The sequence below is a fragment of the Molothrus ater genome, chromosome 7, assembly GCF_012460135.2.
Source record: "Molothrus ater isolate BHLD 08-10-18 breed brown headed cowbird chromosome 7, BPBGC_Mater_1.1, whole genome shotgun sequence".
Taxonomy (NCBI): domain Eukaryota; kingdom Metazoa; phylum Chordata; class Aves; order Passeriformes; family Icteridae; genus Molothrus; species Molothrus ater.
Window position 1 is genome coordinate 32866548 of NC_050484.2, and position 20868 is coordinate 32887415.

General features: G+C 40.0%; 1 protein-coding gene across 1 annotated transcript in view; it reads right to left on the reverse strand.

Annotated features, from left to right (window-relative positions):
- Positions 1-20868, reverse strand: part of LOC118688922 (von Willebrand factor D and EGF domain-containing protein-like) — a 171110-nt gene that overhangs the window by 34030 nt on the left and 116212 nt on the right. Inside the window, exons 19-21 of the mRNA XM_036386867.1 lie at positions 19289-19429; positions 17325-17480; positions 2715-3578 (exon numbers count right to left, since the gene is read on the reverse strand). Coding sequence (XP_036242760.1) covers positions 2715-3578; positions 17325-17480; positions 19289-19429 — 1161 coding nt within the window. The remainder of the gene's footprint in view (positions 1-2714; positions 3579-17324; positions 17481-19288; positions 19430-20868) is intronic.

Consider the following 20868-nt stretch of genomic DNA (forward strand, 5'->3'; position numbering starts at 1 on the left):
TTGTGCAGCAAGGGGAAAGAGCAGCAGAGCCTTGAGGAACTGTTTCATCTCCCCTCACCTGCAGAGTACATGGCTGCTAGTAGAAGGAAAACAATCTGTAGTTCTTTATAATAATAACATTCTTTATAATAATAATAATAATAATAATATTACACCAAAGCAGGAGGAGCAAAAGCAGGGTTCCACTTCTGACAGACAACGCAGATGTCAGCAGTGAAGGGAGTCATCCAAATGGAAATTGCTGAAATGGCCTGAAAATATCTCAGTTTAGAGATCTTAAATATGAGCCAAACACACTGACATTTAGCTGTGTTTGCCCAAGAGAAGGTAGGGGGTTACACCTGATGGTCCCCAGGGCTCTCTTCCATCCTGTGGTCCTGAGATTGTGTCACCCCCAGTGCAGCGGTGACCCAAAGCAGAGGGAGAGGACTTCCAACTGAACTGTGACAAGGAGGCTGAGGGGCTTGTCCAGAGGGATAATAATATTAAAGATATAAAATTTTATATATATATAAATATAAAATATCTTTATCTATTAAATATGTAAAATGTTATAATTTTAATATATTTAATATTTTATATTAAATTTATTCAATATTTTAATATGAAAAATAATAAATATATAAAATTATATATATAATATAAATATATATCTATTAAATATATAAAATGTTATATTTAATATATTTAATATTCTATATTAAATATATTTAATATTTTATATGAAATACTTTAGGAAAGAAATTAATTTTCAGGATACTCCTTATGTTTTTTTCCTACGAGTCCTCCAAGCCTGGTTTTGAATCTGCACATTTGGAAAAAAATAAATTGCATTCTATCACAACATACAGACCACTTGGTAAAGTACTTCTTATTTAGATTATTTTCAGGCATTCTTATTAAACAAAGGTCACATCCCCTCAAGATCCAAAGGCATTAAAACTTGCTATCAGCAGGCTGGCTCTTTTATCTTGTTGAATTTTGATATGAAGTAAGATGGTGACAACTGTCAATAGTGTCTGAGTCTCTTGACATTTTTGCTCACTTGCCAAGGATGTTATGTTGAAGCCTGGAGATTTTGCAAATGTTGGTCTCATCCAAGCTTTGATTTTTTGCCCAATAGTTGTGCCTCCTGTTCCCAGAGGGCACTGCTGTCTCGAGGGGAGTTGGTACAGTGTGGGCATCACAAGGTGCTGATAGCTGAGGTTGTGACAGGCCTTAATCCAAGAAATTGCCCTCATTTTTCAGCCTTGTTTCTCAGGATGAATCACCTTCATCTGACATGGGACGGGACATCCACAGCTGGAGAAACAATGGGTGCTGTTCACAGCACTGGCTCTGCTCAGGGGGGCAGATGTGCAGGGGCTCAGGATGGAGAAGAAAAAGGAAGGGACAGGATAGTTATTGAGTCAGTTGTCATGGACACTGACAAGAGACAAAAAAAGATGTTTGTGCATTGTGTCATCAAGCCCCAAAAGGCAGAATGATGTTGGTAATAAAGTATTTCATCCTAAGGACTCTCCAGGGAGATTTTCAGTAATAGAAGTAACTGAAGGAAACATCTCACAAGTAAAAGGCAGAGAGAGATTTACATTTTAAGGTAGATTTATGTTTTAAGGAGTATACTGATGGGTCGCTAAACACACAGCAGCCTTATGTCCAGACTGTAAATATTCATATATATGTGGGAAAGGTTTTTGAGGAGAGGCCAGACTTGCTTTAAGCTTCCCGGTACCAGAACCTGCTTGGTGCTTTTTCATCTCTAGGTATAAACCAGAAGTTAAAGACAAACTCCTTTGTGCCAAGTAACTCTAAATCCTTTAGGAGGGGCGTTTCAGAAATGTGCAAATAGGCAAAAAAATGAAGTGCTCAAGGCTGCAGAAACCTTTTTTTGTACATTTTATAGTATATCTCCAATAGTGCTCTAAGCTCAGAGAGCTGCAGCAGTGTTGGGGGCTTCACACCCCCACAAAGCCTGGCTCACAGCAAGGTCCTTCCCAGGACATCATGGCTGAGACCCCCCTGTTCTGTGCATGAGGAATGAGAGACCAGATGAGAAAGAGGGGAATGAATGTTACAAATACTTTTGCTTTTTGTGGTGGAAGGCCAGTTAAGATATCAACTTATCAGAGGGATGTCAGCAAAAGGTGTGATTAATGATAGCAAAGTCAGGGAATTCATTGCTTCAACAAAGTACATAATCTTATGGGTTTATGGAGGGATTCTCAGGTGCCTAATAAATAACTCAATATATTGTGAAAACCCCTCTGGTGCTGTACATTTCAGATGACAAGTTCAGTTTCAAATTTGAGATATTAGATAGATATTTACAGGTAATTTTTAAGATATTAGAAAAATTAGTTTTTCCTAGAATGTGTTGTATAGAGAAGTAGAATCAATTTTCCTGTTTCTCACAGAAATTTTATATGGTTTTGAATGTGATGACTTTAGTAGAATGAATCTGGCATTAAGCAAGATCACAATCTGTCCCTGGTTTTAATAGATTAGATGGTATCAAATAAACAGGTCATTTTTGTAAGCAGAAAGAGCTGTTTCAAAGGTATAGGTTTTATTTATCATTTTGAAATATAATTGGTTTTGAAAACAGAATGGCCCCAAAAATCTCCGAATTTATAACAAAAAATAATTTTTACTTTGGAGAATTATTAGACTTGGAGATATTAGAGCATTTAAAAGAGGATTTTCTCCCTTACCTTCACATGTAATTCCATCACCACTGTATCCAGGGGGACAAGGACCACACTGAACCTCTCCATCTGCAGCTGGCTCACACTGCACACCACTGAAACAGAGCAGCTCAGCACACACTGCCCTGGGCTGCACCCCACCGCTGGTTTTCAGCACCTCCACAGCCCCCCTTGCTCTGCTGAACCCCCTCCTGGCTGCTGTGGGGTGTGCTGGGAGCCTTGCTCCAGGAGCAGAGCCTGCACCCCGGGATGGAGCATCCAGGGAAGGACCCAGCCATTGGGGAGGGACCGGGAGCTGCGGGGCCACAGGAGATGCTCTGGGCTGCTCGGTTGGGAAACCCTGGGGGGGTTTGTTCCTCAAGACTGAGACTCCACTGGGCCATTTCCTGGGAGGATAACCATGCCTGGAATGAGGCTGTGAGCTTGCAGGGAATGAACCTGGATTTGTGTTGGGATGAGGAGGAACAGTCCGTGCTGTCGCTTCTTTGTGCTGCTTAAAATGGAGAGGAGGGTGGGAGGTCACACTGGCACCCGGGGCTCTGGGCTCTGGCTCCTCATGCAGAAGGGGTGTGAGTGTGCCACCTTTCTCAAGAAAAGGTTGTTTCTCAGGTGCTGTGAATTCCATATCAGGCTGTTTTTCTGGTGGTCTCTGAGCTTGGGAAGTCTCCCTTTCCATTGTAAGGGATGGAGTGTGAATGGCTGTGGGGTTTCTTTCCAAAAGGAATGTAATATCTCGTCTTGGAATTTGGAGTTGGGAAAGAAGGGAAAATGCATTTCTTGATGTCTTAGATGCATCTTCTTGGTGAGAGCCTCCAGCATCTTCAATATTTCTTCCAGGAGAGTCCACGTGGGTTTGGAAAGATCTTGAAACTAGGGCAGAAGGAAGATATATATTAGCTACATTTGCTGGTCTAGAGTTGAAAGGAACCACAGTGAACTTTTGAGCTTGGAGCAAACAACAGAACATCAATTCTAGAAGTAAAAGAGTTAATTATCAGTTATTACAGGGATGCTTATGCCAACTGGTTCAGCACTTATGTGGGGGCTGTCTGCTGTGGGTGACACCAGCACTGATGCATAGGGAACTGCAGTGATGACCCTCAAAGGGTGGTATTCATGAACCAGATGAAATATATTTTTAGTAGCAAGTCTCAGGGAAGGTCAGGCATTATTTGAGTTGCAGCACTGGGCTGACATGCAGGGGTTAAATTGCAGCCAAGCAAAAACTTGCCCTGCTGCTTTACTAATTTTGGCTTGAACTAGTCCATGATGTTTTGGTACTGTGCACCTTTTTTGTGTTGAATCTTCCAGTTCTTGACCTCCTGAGCCAGAATTTGCTTCTTATTACCTGCCTGTGCTGGGAAATGCTCTGAGGGCATAACTCAGAGTTTGCATTCCAGCTCCTAGAGTCAAGGAGACAGAACACCACAGCTTGGCACAGACAGGTGCTGGAGGTGGAGAAACACACGGTGTCAACATGGCCCTTGGCAAGAGCGTGCCCTGGAGAGGCTCCAGTGCCATCACACCCGTGGGTGACTCTGGAATGCTTCTGCAGCCCTTCTGATGGCAAAGGGAAGTTTTAGGAGAGCTTTTAAAGGAGACAAATGGAAGAGCTTTGTTGGTGCTGCGTACAGCTCCCCGCAGACGTCAGGGGCAGCATGCGAGGGAGCGGCCGGTTTGTTACTGTCACCCACTTGTCCCAAAGCCAGCCACCTTTTCAGCTGTGTAAGGAGGGATGATAGATGGGCAGAGGGGACTCTGTGAAGGGCCTTGAAAGTGGAGACGAGGAGTTTGAATCAATACTTTCAGGAAGATTAATGGCCATCTGCTGACGCTAATGAATGGAAGAGGCTATTTTTAACCGGTTCTGGCACATTCACTCTGTAGGATATGGAATATATTGGATCCTGAACAACAACCCTCACTTGCTTCTGGGGTTAACCCCATGCAGGATGCACCTCTTTCTTTAAATATCAATATTAATCACTTTCTAAAAACTCCCATTGATGGAGATCTTAACCATATTTAGCAAGGAAAGATATTTGGATGCTTGGCAAGGGTCAGATGAAAGTTAGGGCATTGACTGGACCAAAACAAATCCTGGCAGCCAAAGCAGTGTTTATTTGGCTGATAAATAGTGTCATTCTGCTGGCAGCTGATGAGTTTCTATTGCCCTGAAGCACAATGCTTTGGAGATTTACAGTGGTGCTGGATCGAGCTGTGGCCATCAGCAGGTAAATATGTGTATTTAGTGGAGCAGAAGGCAAATACATGGATTTCAGTATCCAAAGTAAGGCTGGTGAATGATGAGGGACACACATTGGGAGAACAGAGATGATGAAGCAGGAGGACATCAGCAACAAGAGCATGTGAGGATAGGAGAAGTCAAAGGATTTTTAAAAATGAATGAATGAGAGAAAGATGAAAGAAGTATCTCCACAGAAAATTATCAGTAATAGATGATCATTAGAGCCCTTAGAAAATTTGATTCAGGGACAAGAAATCAACAGGAATGACAGTGAAGGGCTGAATGACCTCTCTGACAAATTTCCAAAATGAGCCCTGATTATAGCTTTGAGCTCCTTCTACTGTGTCATAATTAAATGGGTTTTCCTCCCAATAAAATTTGAGTAACTGGTAAGGGGATCAGACTGACTACCTGAGAAAGAGAAATCTTTTATTTCTTTAGCAGATAATAGAGGTGAGATACCCATCCTTCAAATAAACTTCATCTTTCCCTGTAAGGGGGAGCATATTTTTGGAGTATTTCTGTGATAAGGTAATTTTTTACATCTCAAATGCTACCAATGAAGAGTAGTGACACATTTTTGTTGGTCATTCATTATGATATATACTGATAAAGGTCTCTCAGCCACTTCGTAGAGGTGACTAAACTTCATGAGATGTTGGTGTCATTCAAGGCTGTTGACCAGACTGCCCTCTCTCATCTTTCATTGCTTCAGATTTTTGCTTGTACTGATAGTATGCAATTTAGTTCAGGTAAGAACATGATAGATTTTTCTCTGGAATACCTGAAAATTTCTTTCTGCAGCCCTCCAAGTATCTAAATAAGCTTAAACAAAGAAAGCAAACCAAAAGAATGCAGACTCAGTTGTCTGTAGTCAGCAGCTTTCCTCAAATCCTGCATTACTTCAATTTATTTTCCTTGCTCTGATCAATATCTTCAAATGGGTAACCCATTATCAATGCACACTGTGAGTGTGTGAATCTGGTTTTCCCTGCTATGCCAGCCTATGATTGCATATTGGACTGGGTGAAATCACCACAAAACCCCACAAGGTGAAGTGCTCAAAGTTATATGATGGAACAAACCCACATTTTCACTCCCTGTCAGTATTTCTGCCTAAACTAACAGGGAGATGGGCAGCAGTGGAATGACTGAGTTTATTTTTCATGGAAGTAGATAAGAGACCGAGATGCTTCTGCTCTGCTCCAGCTGGGCATGGCAGGACCTCTGTTCTTATTGATGCACTGTGAGCAGAGATCATTCCTGTATGGATCAGGTCCCAAAAAGACAGATCCCTCTGCTGTCCCCCCTCTTGGGGACATTGGAGCAAGGGTGACAGAGAGCAAATTTCGGAGACACAGGTTTAACATCCCTCATCCAACTGGACACCAGGACACTTTCCATCCCTGTGGTGCAGGGGTACCCCAGCCTGTGACCCTCCAGCCTCTGGTTTTCCCAGGGTTTCCCACTGGGATTTCACAAATCAGAACTGTCTCAGGCAGCCCCTGGTTCTCCAGTGCCATCATGGTGTTGCTAAGGCACAGCAAATCTGGAGGATCCACATCATTCCCAAGGGAATAAAAATGACCACTGAGGCTGGTGAAAACAGCCATTCACAGAGAAGGAACTTGAAATCTCTTAAACCCAGGGTGAGATATCAACATTCTGAAACAGAAAAGAAATCCAATCTATTTTTTCTCTTCTGAGTTTATGATTTGTTCGATTGGAGTTTCTTTTTTTTTTTTTTTTTTTTTTTTTTTTACATTTACTGTCTTAAAAAAAAAAAGACCAGATCCAGACTGGAATTAAGAGAAGCCATGTCCCCTTCTGACCCCAACTATTTCTGCTCCAGTGAAGCAGCATACATTTCACAGCCTGGCTAGAGCAGGGTGCACCAGGCTGGTTTCCATATTCCTTGGTGCTGTTCCCCCACATCTCTGCTGGGCTTAGACTTATAAACCTTCACACAGTTCTTCCAAGCCACGTGCCGTGGAGCCCCATCCTGACCTAAACTGGCAGCTGGCACTTCAAACACTTGCTTAAGCTTCCTGCAGATATCAGTATTTATCACCTTTCCATTGCCATGCTTCTCTTTGCAGCTGTTGGAGTTAGAAACCTTCCTTTTGTGTTTTAAATATGAGTGTAACTTTATTATGTAATGATTTGAGCATCACCATGTAACCTCAAGTGCTTCTCTCTCTTTTAATCTAATAAAATGCCCCAAACCAATCTGATCTTCAGGTGGAGACGGGCTCCTTCTCCTTAAACTCCTCTGGCTGTGGTCACTTCTGCCTGTGACTTCAGTGGTTATGGGCACCTTTAATTCTGCTTGAGTTACAACTCCTTCAGAATTCTGTGAGCAGTTTAAGGATTCATTATTAACACAATTCAATAAATTTACAATTTGTGTAGTTTTAGAGCTATTAACATTTAGTAGTACCTGCTGTCCAGCCCATTTCTCATTCAGAAGAATGTTGGCAGAGAAATGCTCTTTTGACATATTACACTGTGTGGGTCATCATTTAAAATTTGAGACATCTACCAGCACATAAATCTTATTTAAAATGTCAAGAGAGAGCAGAAAAATTACACTGGTCTAAGAAGTCTTGTTACTAGAGTGCTAAGGACATTCCTATTCCCTCTGTATGTTTCCATGTTAATATTTGTTTCTGTATTTACTGAGTGAGAAAAGGAAAACAGGAGCAGCTGTCAATAGGATGCTCCAGGGAAATTCTGGTTTTTCATCAACTCTTAGTTTCCTATTTTATATTATTATGTCCTGGCATTACTTTCTTTTCTACTCAGAGTGTGTTTAATTCCTACATCTCTTGTTTTGCCATCCAGTGATACCCTAATGTCTTCACTCTCCTAAATATTCAGTAACACAGTTTTGATTCTCCTTTCCTTCCTCTTAAGCATCCAGAGGCTCCCCATATTAGATGCTGGGAGTAATTCCCAGTCACCATATCCCTTCTCCTACAAGCACAAGCAGTAACTCCCAGAATCAATTCTACACCACCTTTAAGTGAAATACAGATTCAACCTCCCCAGTTTTACACAGAGTTACTTCCAAAAAAAAAAAAAAACATTTCAAAGGCTCATTGTGATTGGGATATTAATGTAAATTCAGATAGGAGCTTAATTTTTGATCTAATGATCCTTGACATATTTTTTAATGTAAAAAAGTGGAAAGTCAAATGTGGTGTGCCTCACATCCACACAGCTTAGCACAGAGCAGAGCAGTCACACGACTGTCTCTCCAGCTGTACAGGAGTGTTCAGTCCTTGTGCTCTCAAACCACCACTTCTGTGATGGGCAAATTTACTCACTTGATGCTTTAATGATGAAATTAAAAGGTGAACATCTAGTTCACTATCCCTGAGCTCTTTCAGCCTGATAGAAAATGAGATTGTGTCGCTGATGTTGCTGTCTGGTGAGCAATTTTCTTCCCCTTCACCTACCAAAATCATGAGCAGCAGGGAATAGTTTGTGGACTCTGCATCACTCAGCCACTTCTGATTATAACAACTCCTCTGCTCCAGACTCTGTTTGCCAACGTGGCTGCAGCTGCACATACACAATTCCCTAACGCCATTCAGAACTTGCAAGACAAATTTGTCTTGTGCCAAGGAAATACAGAATCATTCTGTTTTAACACAACACTTGTGGGGAGGAGAAAACATGGGATCTTCAGTCAGCTCACCCACTAAACCTTGTTTATGAGACTTTCTGTGTTCAGAGTAAATGATTCCCACAAATGGAAGGGGGTCTAGACTCTGCTGTCAAAGAAAGTCTAGACCTTTTCCAGTTCCAGTTCCAGGATCCTTTTCCAGTTTCTAGATCCTTTTCCAGTTTCTAGATCCTTTTCCATTTCTGGGATGTTGAAAACCTATGTGAGTATACAAGAAAATATTACCTGAGTGTGAGGTAGTGAGTTTGCTTATGCCACGTTAAAGGTCATTTATAATTTTTGCATCACTGTGCAGTTCATTTGCTTCAAGGTTTTCAGAGCTATATAATTGACATCTCAATTTATTAACTGCTGTCTTTAAAGAAAATGGGGATTCTGAGATGGCTGGCCAGGAAAGAAACTGTTCATGAAGATACAAATGATATTATTGACTGCTTGACAAAGTTTTCAGTCTGATCTAAGATGTGTCAAGGAGTACATAAAGATTAGCCATTTCATCCTGAGCAAATACAAAACAATTGTTAGAAAGATTTTGCTAAGGTATAGCTCTTTTTAAATTAGGAATATTTTTCCATTTGTAAAATTTTTGCAATAGAAAGCATTATGATTTAGAGTTTAAGAAACAGAAAACTTTTCATGACGTTTAAGAGATTGTGGAGATTAATTAAAGACAATTATGAAGAATACATGACAGAAAAAACTAAGAAGAACAAAGAGTTGGGGCACTAATAGTGCCTTAGTTTATAATCATTTAAGCCAGATTTCTCATAGATTTAAGTGATCAGCTCCTTTCTTGGCCTCCTGGGTAGATAAGAGCACTGTTAGGCCATGAGTTGGAGTCCAAGTCTGACACTCAAGTCTGAAACTGATGAAACAGCTTTAAATATGAAATGTATCCTAATACATTACATTTCCCTCTCTTATGTGGATCTGCTTTCCAAGTAAGATTCTTGGGACTAGACATCATATACAGGCAAAGTGCAGGGAGATGATTAACACCATGAGAGAAAAATGGGTCTTTGAGGAAAATAATGTATTTTGAGCTCTTTCTTTTCAGACTCTTTGCTGGGGAGGTTTTCTTTATTTCTTTTGTGATTTTTCTTCTGTATGTTTTCAATACAAATTTTACCATCAGGGTCACAAGAGACAGCATTTTTAAAATGGTGTAAGAATTACTAATTGTAAAGATATGAACATGCTCCCCACACAAGGATTTTTTTTCCCCTTCACTACCAACAATTTTCTTTATCAGTATCTTTGGTTTTTTTTTTTTTGATTGCCTAGGGAGATTTATAAACCTGCTATGTTTTTACTAAAAATGGTTTCTCAAACATCTTCCAGTTTATTTCAAGATCTAATTGAAAACTTCCCTCATGTGGGTTGGAAAAAACCTCAGGATGTTTGAAGTGCTTTCACCCCTGGCACAGGAGCCGTGCTCCTCTCACTGCTTTGTTGCCAGATCTCCTTCCGTGCTCTTTATATTCCTTGGGTCTAACCCATCCTCTGCTGCTGCTTTCAGAAGTGCTCTTCCTGTGCTTTCCTCTCAATTCCCAGCCAAGAAAACAGGAAGAGAGGGAGAAGTGTGGTTGTGTTTCAAAACACACCCTGGCTCTCCCACTTAATCCCCCTGTAGCTGATTTATCACCCTTCCTTTCACTGTCCCTTGTCCATCTCTCAAGTGGGAGCTTTTACTCCTCCTCCTTTGTGTTCTGCCTCCTCCAATTACTGGAGCCTGAAACTGCATTATTTCAGCAGCTACAAAGGTGGTGTTAAGATTGAGTTCATGGAACCAAATTATATTTTCTATTCAAGAATTGACAGTATGTTTTACTTCTCAGAAGTGAGATAGATGGAAAAATTAATAGAAACTGTGTTCTTATCTGGTGATGCCTCATGGGCCTTCAGACTCTCTCATGGCATGAACAGGTTGATAGATATATACAAAATAGGCTAAATTAAGGAAGATCATTTCTGAAGCATCCCTGTCTAATACTCTGAAATATCTATGTAGAATCCTTTAGAAGAGTAATAATAGATTATAAAGAAAGTTCATTTCTTCAGAAGAAAAGCCCTAATATTTCTTCAAAGAAAAAAATAGCTGAAATACTTCAAAGTATTTCAGCAAAGAAATAGCAAAGAATAAATTACCGAAAAAACTTCTTTTATTCAATTCAAGAAATAAATGGTCTAAAACAATAATTATGTTGTTTTGGGCTGTAAACATATAAAAATTGAGCTATTTTACATATGAAAGCCAAGACACAAAGTGAACTATGCCTTACTGGGAACCAGTAATGAATCTATTTAAAAATTGTGTAAGCATGTATAAATACTCTCGGTAAATTCATGTTTTTATTGAATTCTTCACAATTTCAGCTGATTAGGTTGACAAGTACCTAGACTTTCTTCCCAATTTAGAAAGCAAAAGGCAAGGAATTAGAATAATAAGATTTCAGATGGTATGGCACAGAAGAATTTAGCTAGTTCTCTTAGAGAAAACAAAGGTTGGACCGGATATCTTTTGAGGTCCCTTCCAACACTGTTATTCTGATTCTCTGAAATTCTAAATCTAACATATTATCAGCATGGGCAGTGATTTTCTCCTCCATCCCAGAGGATCATTTGCCTTGTGTTGGCTATAGGCTGTTGCTGTGTCCCTTCAGGAATGAACCAACCCCATTCATGTGATGTGTAATATTTGGGGCAAAATTCACGAGATTTGGCAGGGGACATCCCCTGGTTCTGCAAGAAAGTCCTGTGAAGTCCTACTATACCCTTATATACCTGTTCAAAACCAGAAAGATGTTTAGGAACTGGTCCTAAATTTCTCCTGACCATGGTAAATCTGTATATTTCACACCTATTTTTATTTAAACCCTGTACTGTGTTGTGTTCTGTGTTGTTTCCGAGTCCTTTCTCTTCAAATCCTTCTTTGCTTTGTCCATTAGTGGAAAGACTCTTGTGTTGCTTTATTGGGGCCAGGATATTGGTCCAGTCTGAGTTACTTCCAGTCTAAAGGGGCCTTTAAGTGCCTTTAACAAAACAGAAATCTTGTCAAATTTGTGCAAACAGGGCTGGCTCCCTTTAAAAGCCGTGTGCTATTATAGCTGGATGATTAAATGAGCCTGGAAATTGTAAGAGAAGATAATCTTGCTCTGCTCTGTCAATGTAAAAAACTACTGAGCCTGTATCCTGTGCAGATTATTTGTTGGAGACTGAGTTGTTATTATCACTTAAAAGTCATGATGGCCCAGTGATTGCTTAAGCAAAAGGTGGCACATTCTTGGTAGGAGAGAAATGTAATCTGTACTTGATATTCTGATTGAATGTAAATATTATTCATGGCATATAGCTGAGTCCTCTTCCCTAGTGGTTTTATGGCTTGGGCTTCATTGGTCTTCTATTGCTGAGCTACATCATTTCCTAAATATATCATCTGTATTGGAAGCACTTAACAAGTTCTGGATTGACAGAGTGTATGGATCAGTGAAGCTGGAGACCATTTATCTTTTAAATTATCTAAACATATTCTTCCCACTGTGTCTACTTTGGTTGTTATGTTTGGGTCATGACATATACTGTAAAGGCCTCTTGATATTTTTCTGAAAATACTTAATATTTTATGAGGTATCCTTAAGGAGGAGAAAGACATCAGAAAGACTCTTTCTGATTCCCTTTCTGTCTTGACAAGCCCAGGAGTGGATTTCCAGTGGCAATTACAGACTCAGAGGGCAGGAAAGGGTCAGAGCTTATGTCCAAAATGCCAGGCTGATCCAGGCCTCATGTGAAGATAACTGGTATGCCATTTGCAAAACTGACTCTTTCATAAGACCAAATTTATATGGAATGTCTTTGTGTGGCATTTCTAACCCCATTTCAGTGGCCATTTCATCACATACCCCTTGAAGGAGACATCTTTACATCCTAACTGCTCCATCTGAAAAAAATGTACATTTTGTCCTGAAATACACCCCAGCTAGAAACACTGAAACTGTGTTTCTGAAAGGGATCAGCAGCTCCCACCATGCATTCCAGGCATGGATTGTGGACAGAGTTTCCATGGCCTGAGTCAGAGCTAGGAGCTGGAAGCCATTTAATTACATTCAATGCTTCCCAGTTTTGGAGCCCAGAGGCAGAGCTGAGAGCTCTTACCCCACAGAGGCAGATCAGAGTATCCTTTGCTGTGTGTTCAGTGTTTCTGTTTTGTGTTTGCAAGGATCTGAGACAACCTCACAGCTGATGGCTGCAGCATCTCCATCCCTGCCTTCATTCAGGCCGTGTAACTTGTTGCATAAACCCCATCAGGATGGGTTAGCTCCTCTTTGCAGAGCACCCTCTGAATGCTGAACAGCGCTTGCCTTTTATCTACACCTATTGGTACACACAGAACTTGGATTTAAAGGTCCTGTGTGTGATGTGCCTGCCTTAACAGGGGCTTTTTGTGTCTTCCAGGAGCTGTGCTCAGCTCAGTCCATTAGGGTAATGCTACTTGCTCAGTGGAGTCACTTATGATTTACACTGGGGTAAGTGAGACTGGAAGCTGGGCCTTGATCTTTTTAATGCAAATTCATCAATTCTGTTAGATAAAAGATGAAAGGAATCTATTACATTCCTCAGTCATCTCTTGAAACAAAATCATTTGATTGGTTCCAGGCAGTAAGAAGTCCTTACTCCTGCAGTTATCTCCAGACTTGAAACCTTGAGTTAGTGACCAAAGCTCTTACTGGAGATATTTATTTTTCATAGGTAGTGATTAATGATGAGTGCTAATAATGACAGAAGTGATTTCCAAGTTAAAATGTAAGAATGCAAAACTTAAGGTGAACATGTTCCTCTGGTGTTTGAGCAGTGTGTGTTTAAAGACACACACCTTCTTGTACTTCAAAATGTTTCATTCTCCTTTGAAATCCACACCTTGATGTTGATCTGACCGTGGTGCAAATGAGAGGGTGACAGAGGTCTCCCTGATGTAAAATCAAAGTGAATTCAGATGCACAGTGCAGACACTGGAGGAGTGTGAAGCACAGAGCACGTAAACATAACAAATAGCTGCACATGCAAAAGTACAGCAAGTGCCAAATGTCTACAATACTGCAAATTAACTGCTATGACAGGAGATCTTGCAGTGCTGTTCTGAATGGGAAAGCAGAACTCGATTACAGAGATCATAAAATCACCTCCTCCCTTGATCTTCAGCTGCCTAAACCAGGAGAGGCAGGAAGAGCTGGCTCTGAACTAACAATCTTTTATGGGTGATGGATGTGGCACTGCTTTGTCCAGTAAAATTGCTGATTTACTAATAGTTAAAAAATAAATCCTTTGTGATGACACCAACCTCTCCAACCTGCTAAAGAAAGTGCAAACAGATGGGTATCTGTGTGACTGTGAGTGATGAAAGCAGTCTGCAGAAATATCCACAGCTCCTGAGCAGAACGGATATTGCAGCGTGCAGGAACATCACCAGCATCCCCATTAGGATATATTCATTTTCTTTGTGCCAACAGTATGACCAATGATACTGGGTGGTTTGATTTACTAGATCTGCCTCTTCTAGCAAAAAAGAAACAGATATTTTATACAAAAGTGAAATGTGCCCAGGGAAGCCTGGACAGATTTAAATTCCTCAGGCTTTCCTCTTTATTGCAATGCCAGCAGACTTAAGGGACTTTTGACCCTGCTAGTAAATTTTTAAATAAATGTAGGATACCTGCTTTATGGGTCTGAAAGGCACAGGAATAGCTTTTTGTTTCTGATAGGAGAATCTGTTTAAAAAAAAAAAATCACTTCCCTCTATATGTGAAATTCCATACTGGCTTTTCTTTAAGACTGTTCTGATGTACTTCAAAAAAAATTGCAACCAAGTCTGGTCTGTTTAAAGTGGTACAAACTACAAATATAAGCCAGGTAAAATATGTGAGAACAGAATGAGGCCCTGCATTTTTAGAGCAGATAAATGTAGCTCAGAAACTTATTTTTAGAGTTACATAGTTTGCAGTAAGTCAGGCACTTCAAGAGATGAATACCTATCACATATCAATGCTGAGGAAATGGTACTTTGTTGATTATAAATCAAAATTGAAGGAATTTTTGGGTGCAGCTCATCAAACACTGACTTAGGAAACAATTTTCCTCTGGAATATTTTTCTCCTCAGCAGCCTACAAAGGCAGTTGGGTAATTTTTGTGGTTTTGGTATGAAGAAATACTTATCCTTTAATCCTTAAATCACTGCAATTGACTATAATTTCATGTGAAAAGCAGCCAATAAAAGTACAAAATAGGGATTAGCAGGAGCATTTTTAGATTAAAATTACTTGAGTTGGAAAGAAGTGGCACATAATCTCAGTACCTTCACAGGCACTGTAGCAAGTTGAAGAGGATTTGTTCTGTTTCATTTGAAGACTGATGGCATAAGTTACAAGGGATAGAAGCTATTATTACAACAGGGAGGATTTCACAATAATCATAATCCACAACTGTACATAAATTTAATTGAGAGTTAATTCTTTTTTGTCTGATATCTTTTAATAATCAATGCTATACAATACTTCTGCTTCTACTGGCAAAGCACTTGGGAAGCAGAGTTAAACCCATCATTTTGGCCATAAATTAGGACACTCATAAAGCTGCAACAATTGCTTCCATTTCTAAGTATTAAAACAAATGACTACTCTCATTTAACCTCGAGGCACAAGATTCTCATTGCTTGCATTGTGATATAACTCACAGGAGTGAATATAAGCTTCTGTTGGAACAAAAAAAATAATTCCTCTTCATTCCCTTCCTGAAGTAGTGCCTCTGATGTACAGCTCACTTTTGAAGGAAGCAAGTACTTGTTTCAGGTCCTGATACCTGGGATATTTCTTAAATCTTTGCCTGGAGTTGTATATGGCAGGTATGAATCACAGCAAATGGCAGCTTCTCTCTGCATTCCCCTTTCCAGAACACAGACAAATTTATTGGTTAATGTTTATATAAGCACAGTGTAAGTGTGCCTGATTTACTGTACCAATACCTGCAGCTGTAGAATGCCTGTTCTACTCAACAGCATTTAAAGGACCTTTGGGGTGCACAATGTGTGTCCCATTATCCCATTAATGACAAGGCTCAGCTTTGGGCAATAACAGAAAAGTTATTTATATGCAGAATGATTTTTTTTCTTCCTCAACCACTTTTACAGCTTCCCCAAGTTATAGAAGAGTCAATAGCTGGCTTAGTGATGCTGGCAGACTAAGTAATACTTTGTACATACTCATTGCTAGGGAGAGAAAAATGTTGAGTTTATTTTTGTGACCTTTAGATTCTGAGAACTGGCTAAAATAAATTTATAGTTCCACGAGATTGGATGATACCTACACTAAGCAGTAAAATTGCTCCCACTTTGATAGAGTGTGTGAAAATATAACAGCAAGGTAACAGCCATTGATTTGGGTACAGAATGGGAAGCGAAGGGGGGTTGGTCAGGTGTGGGAGGTCAGGGAACAATTTGGCAGGTTTCAGCCACTCTGACTTGAATACTTAGGAAAAAGATTTCAAGGAATCTAACCTGGCAACAGCTGTTATTAAGGAATAAACATGAGTAGCCCTGGCAGTAAAAATGGGACAATCATCCAGACTGTGCCATAGAACCATACATTGAATTATGGGAATATCATTGAGAGAGAGCAGGATCAGATGACAGCTGTGTCAGTGCCATTTTGTGCCTGGGGTCAGGACACAGCTTTTCTTTCACCACAGCAGAAGACCTCTTTTAATGAGGCCTTCCCTTCAGTCCTCACAGATTAATGGGAGCAGCTGATTTTCAGAGCTCCCCGAGGAAGATTACTGCTTAGGCTATGAATAATACTACAAAAATTCTTTAATTATCTGTTGCCTTCAGTCGTTTGTATAGTTCTTCTTACATGACACTTTGTTTATTATTGTCTTCACAGGTCACCTTGCAGAACAGATGCCTTACAGAAGAATTAGGAAAGAAGGAGGGCTGAGTGATACTGGCACGTATCTATCACATCATGTTCTGATCTTACTGAGGAGGAAACGAGTCCTGCATTCCTGTGCCAGGGCATGGCAGAAACACAGATGTGGTGATTCAGTACAGATGTAGTGATTCATACCACTGAACAAGTCCTGACATGAAGAATTCCCCCTAGTAGCAAATGAGGTGGTTCATCTACTGGATTTACATGGAGCCATGTATTGCTGAAATAATTCCTGCCGGCTGCTCCTCAGCTGAGAGTGACACAACACAGCCACCAGCACTTGACCCCAGAGCTCAGAGTGTTGTGGTGCCCTGCTAGGTCACACTGTCTCACGGCCTTTCTGTTGTCATCTTATTGTAGGGGTTCCGTGCTGTTGTCTCCTCATCACAAAAGTTTCACACCTTCTTGGTGTTTTCTCACAGGCAGCTCCTCAGAGCACTGACTCTTTCTTCTTCACAAAGCAGCCAACTGACTCCAGTTCCCTTCTCACCCACCCCACTCTTTTATAGCACTCTCCTTCTCATTGCTTACACCTGTGGCCTGTTAAAGGCAGGCCTGTTCCTAATCTTTGCTAATTGGCCCAGCTGCAACTCCTTCGGGGTAAGATTATTTTCTACGCTATCTTTATTTTCTTATATTCTATCTCCCTACACCTTTCTATGCAAAACCTTTGTAAAAATTCAAAAAAACCAGCACGTACCTGCTCTGGGGACTTTGGTACAGCTCCGACCATTTCCAACAAAGCCAGCAGGGCAGCGGCCACAGAGGTACCCGAGGTAGGGGGGCTTGCGGTCAAAGCAGGGCGCTCCAGGGAAGCACGGCCTGCTGGCACAGCTGGGCACCTGTGCCACAGCCCCTGCACGGCCAAAACAGGACATTTATTCACCATTTATCAGATGAAACACATACCTAAAGTTTAGCCCAGCTAAAGCTTTGTAACTGCTTTTGTTCTTTTCACGTCTAATTAATGCGAAATGTTTGCAAACCTTGAGCCGAAGATGGGAATGTGGCACCTGTGCCACAGCCCCTGCACAGCCAAAACAGGACAGGTCAAGCATTTATTCACCATTTATCAGATGAAACACATACCTAAAGTTTAGCCCAGCTAAAGCTTTGTAACTGCTTTTGTTCTTTTCAAGTCTAATTAAAGCGAAATGTTCGCAAACCTTGAGCCAAAGATGGGAATGTCCTGTAGGCACAGTGCAACAGAGCAGCTGTTTCTCATTAAAGCAAGATTTATTAGTCCTCTAATTGCATGTTTTCAAGTTTATTACTCGAAGTTGTTTGGCGTTTATCATGTAAAATATAGAAAATGTAATTTTCAGCATAAGTGAAAGATTAACTGAGTGAAAAAAGGTATTATTTGACATCTTTTTGGTCTTTTATAATTGGAAGGTAATTATCAAACCTTACAGCACCTATACTGTACTTTTGAAATTACACTGTGAAGTACATATGTTTCTGAGCTGGAAATCATCCTTAATGTGCCAAACCTTGTATTACAGAAAACTGCTTTAATTATCTTAGGACTATGTGCAAAATTTGACACTCTGGTAGTATATAATATTTTAGAACTTATGATGTCACTGAATAGCAAGTGTATATGAACTGCCTGTGAAGTATTTAATAGTGTCAAGGCAGACAACAGATGATGAATAGAATCTTAATGATGGTTGTAGATCCTTTTTAATTGCTTCCAGTGAGGTCTCCATCGTGATTCTCATGTATCTTCTGCATTATTCTTGAACTTTACCTAGAGTATCATGATATAGGATACCTGCAGGAGGCAGGCTCTGCTTAGGGGCTGGCTGGACTGGTACAGATATTTTTAAAAAAGAGAGTAAAAAAAAATTCTTTTATTTTACATGCAAAATATGTTATTTTTACATATAATATATGTATATAATATATGTATATAATACATGCACATATTAGATATAATATATATACCTATACATAATACACATATATTATATATAATATATGTATACAATATATACATATATTATATGCACACACATATTATATGCACACACATATATGTTATTTTTACATATAAAATATGTTATTTATCTGTTGTCTCTGTACAACATATATGACCAATCTCAATTTTTTGCTGTCTGCTTTCACTGGAAAATCAATTAAAAATGTAACACTCATTAGAGCGGGACCAACACAAGCATGGTGCAGGTGCACACCCATGTCAGAGAGTGCTGCACCTCTGGGAAAAGCTACTGCCACAGGCAAGTTCATTCCTTGAGTTGATCTCATGATTAAAACTCAGTAGCAATTCAATGGCTGCCCATTAAATACTGAAATAAAACACCAGCATCACTTGGTAATGGCAAGCTGGCATAAGCTGCCACTTTTATCATCTTCCTTGGCATTGATCACTATAATTTGGGGTGGTTTTGTCCTACCTCAGAAGTGGTGATGTCTAATTAAGCCTGACCACTCTGATTGTTATCGTTGTAATGCCTCACTTCCACGTCAAATTGTTTAGCAGCAGTCCACAGTCTGATGTATTGAGTGTTTTTTTTCTATCTCAAATTTTCTTTTGTTATAAACAGCTAGTTTGTGTTTGCTGTTAAGGTGTTAAAATTAATGATTTCTGAATCCATAATCTGCCCCAAATGGAAAAGATTTATATCCTTGTATACCTACCTTGCCTATCACTTATGTTAAAATTCTTAATTACAGGAGAATCCTTTGTCTCCAAGGATTGCAGTGGCTGCTTAACCTTAGTCCTGTTCAATTCACCTTTGCCACTGCTTAAAGCTTCTGTAACATCAGCAGCAAGCACAGCTGTGGAAAATATCACAGAGACAAAAACAAGGTGTTAGAGCTCAGCTGTGATTGATGATAAAAACCCACAGCAGCAGCAAATCAGGTAACCTGGCACAAATTTACCCTGGAAGCCAACAAGCAAATAAAGGCAGGTTAGGTGGGTCTAGCTGCTGGCATACAGCAAAGTTTTAACCAGTTATTATTATGAAATTATTATGGCTAAGCATTCTGAAATTATTATGGCTAAGCATTCTGAACTTTGCCTGTCTGGGGTCCTGAATGTGCACTGTGATTTTTTTTACTGGGCTCAGGTCAAGCAGTGTCTGACAGCGCTGCCCCTTGGATGGGGATGCTGTGCCTCACCCTGGGAGCTGTGCTCTGGCTGAGTTTTGCCTCTCCTTGAAACCTCTGCTTCTCTCTGAAACTCTGGTGGGTGTGTTTGTCAGTCAGTTCAGCTGCCAGCTTTGTGTGAATGGAAACACTTTTGTGAAAAGTGCACGTGGATGCCATGAAGAAACTCTGAAAAAATGGGATTTTCTGCATAATTTTAAGGTAGTGAATTAGGGGTAAAGTCTATGTGGATAGTGCTGCAAGCTAAACAATTATTGCCTTGGGTGTCTTGAATATTCTTTGCTCTTAATAGAGCCTGAAATTCTGACTCTTTATATATATATTAAACAATACAATGAGCTGTTTCTCACTTTGGAAGCTACAGAACAACTTCAATCCTTCTTCTCTTTATACTCATTTAGGCAAGGAAGGTAAGAGCAGGAATGTTAAGTTTCTGAATCAGAGCTAAAAATAATGATTTCTGTCCTATCCTAGGTGAACAAATAAGCCCTCAGGTTTATTCCTTCTAATAAACTTCCATTTCAGAAACAGTTTTTTTTTTTCTGTAATTAAAAAATGCAAAATAAGAAATGTTACATTTTTCAAAAGCACATTATTTGGTATATCCCTCCTTTGTGGATCAAGTTAACCACTAAAACATGCATTTGTGAAACAGATGCAAAATCACTTTGAAATAACCAATGTGGCCAAATGATACAGCACAGAAAACTTTATATACAGGTGTTTGGCAATGTGATTGAAGGAATGTTTGGTAAATCTGGCAAAAGCAGTGCTGCTGGTGCCAGGGTCCTGCAGCTTCCACTCAGTCTGTTTACAGTGGATATTTCTTTCCTTTCTGTAGTCAATATGAGGAAATGTTAATGGCTGCACAGGAAATATCTGCATCTTCCACTTGGATTTCTTTGGAAATACCAAGAAACAAAACAACCGAAAAAGTCTTCAAGTGTTGATTTATTGCCTTCTGCTTAAAAAAAAAAAGAAAAGAAAAATTCTTTTGGAGAAGGCTTTTGTCATGTGACTGGAACAAGCAGACTGTGTGTGAGTCACATCAAGTGCACTGGCAAGGTCTCAGAGTCACTGTAGGCTCCCCAGTGAAGAGTCTGTTG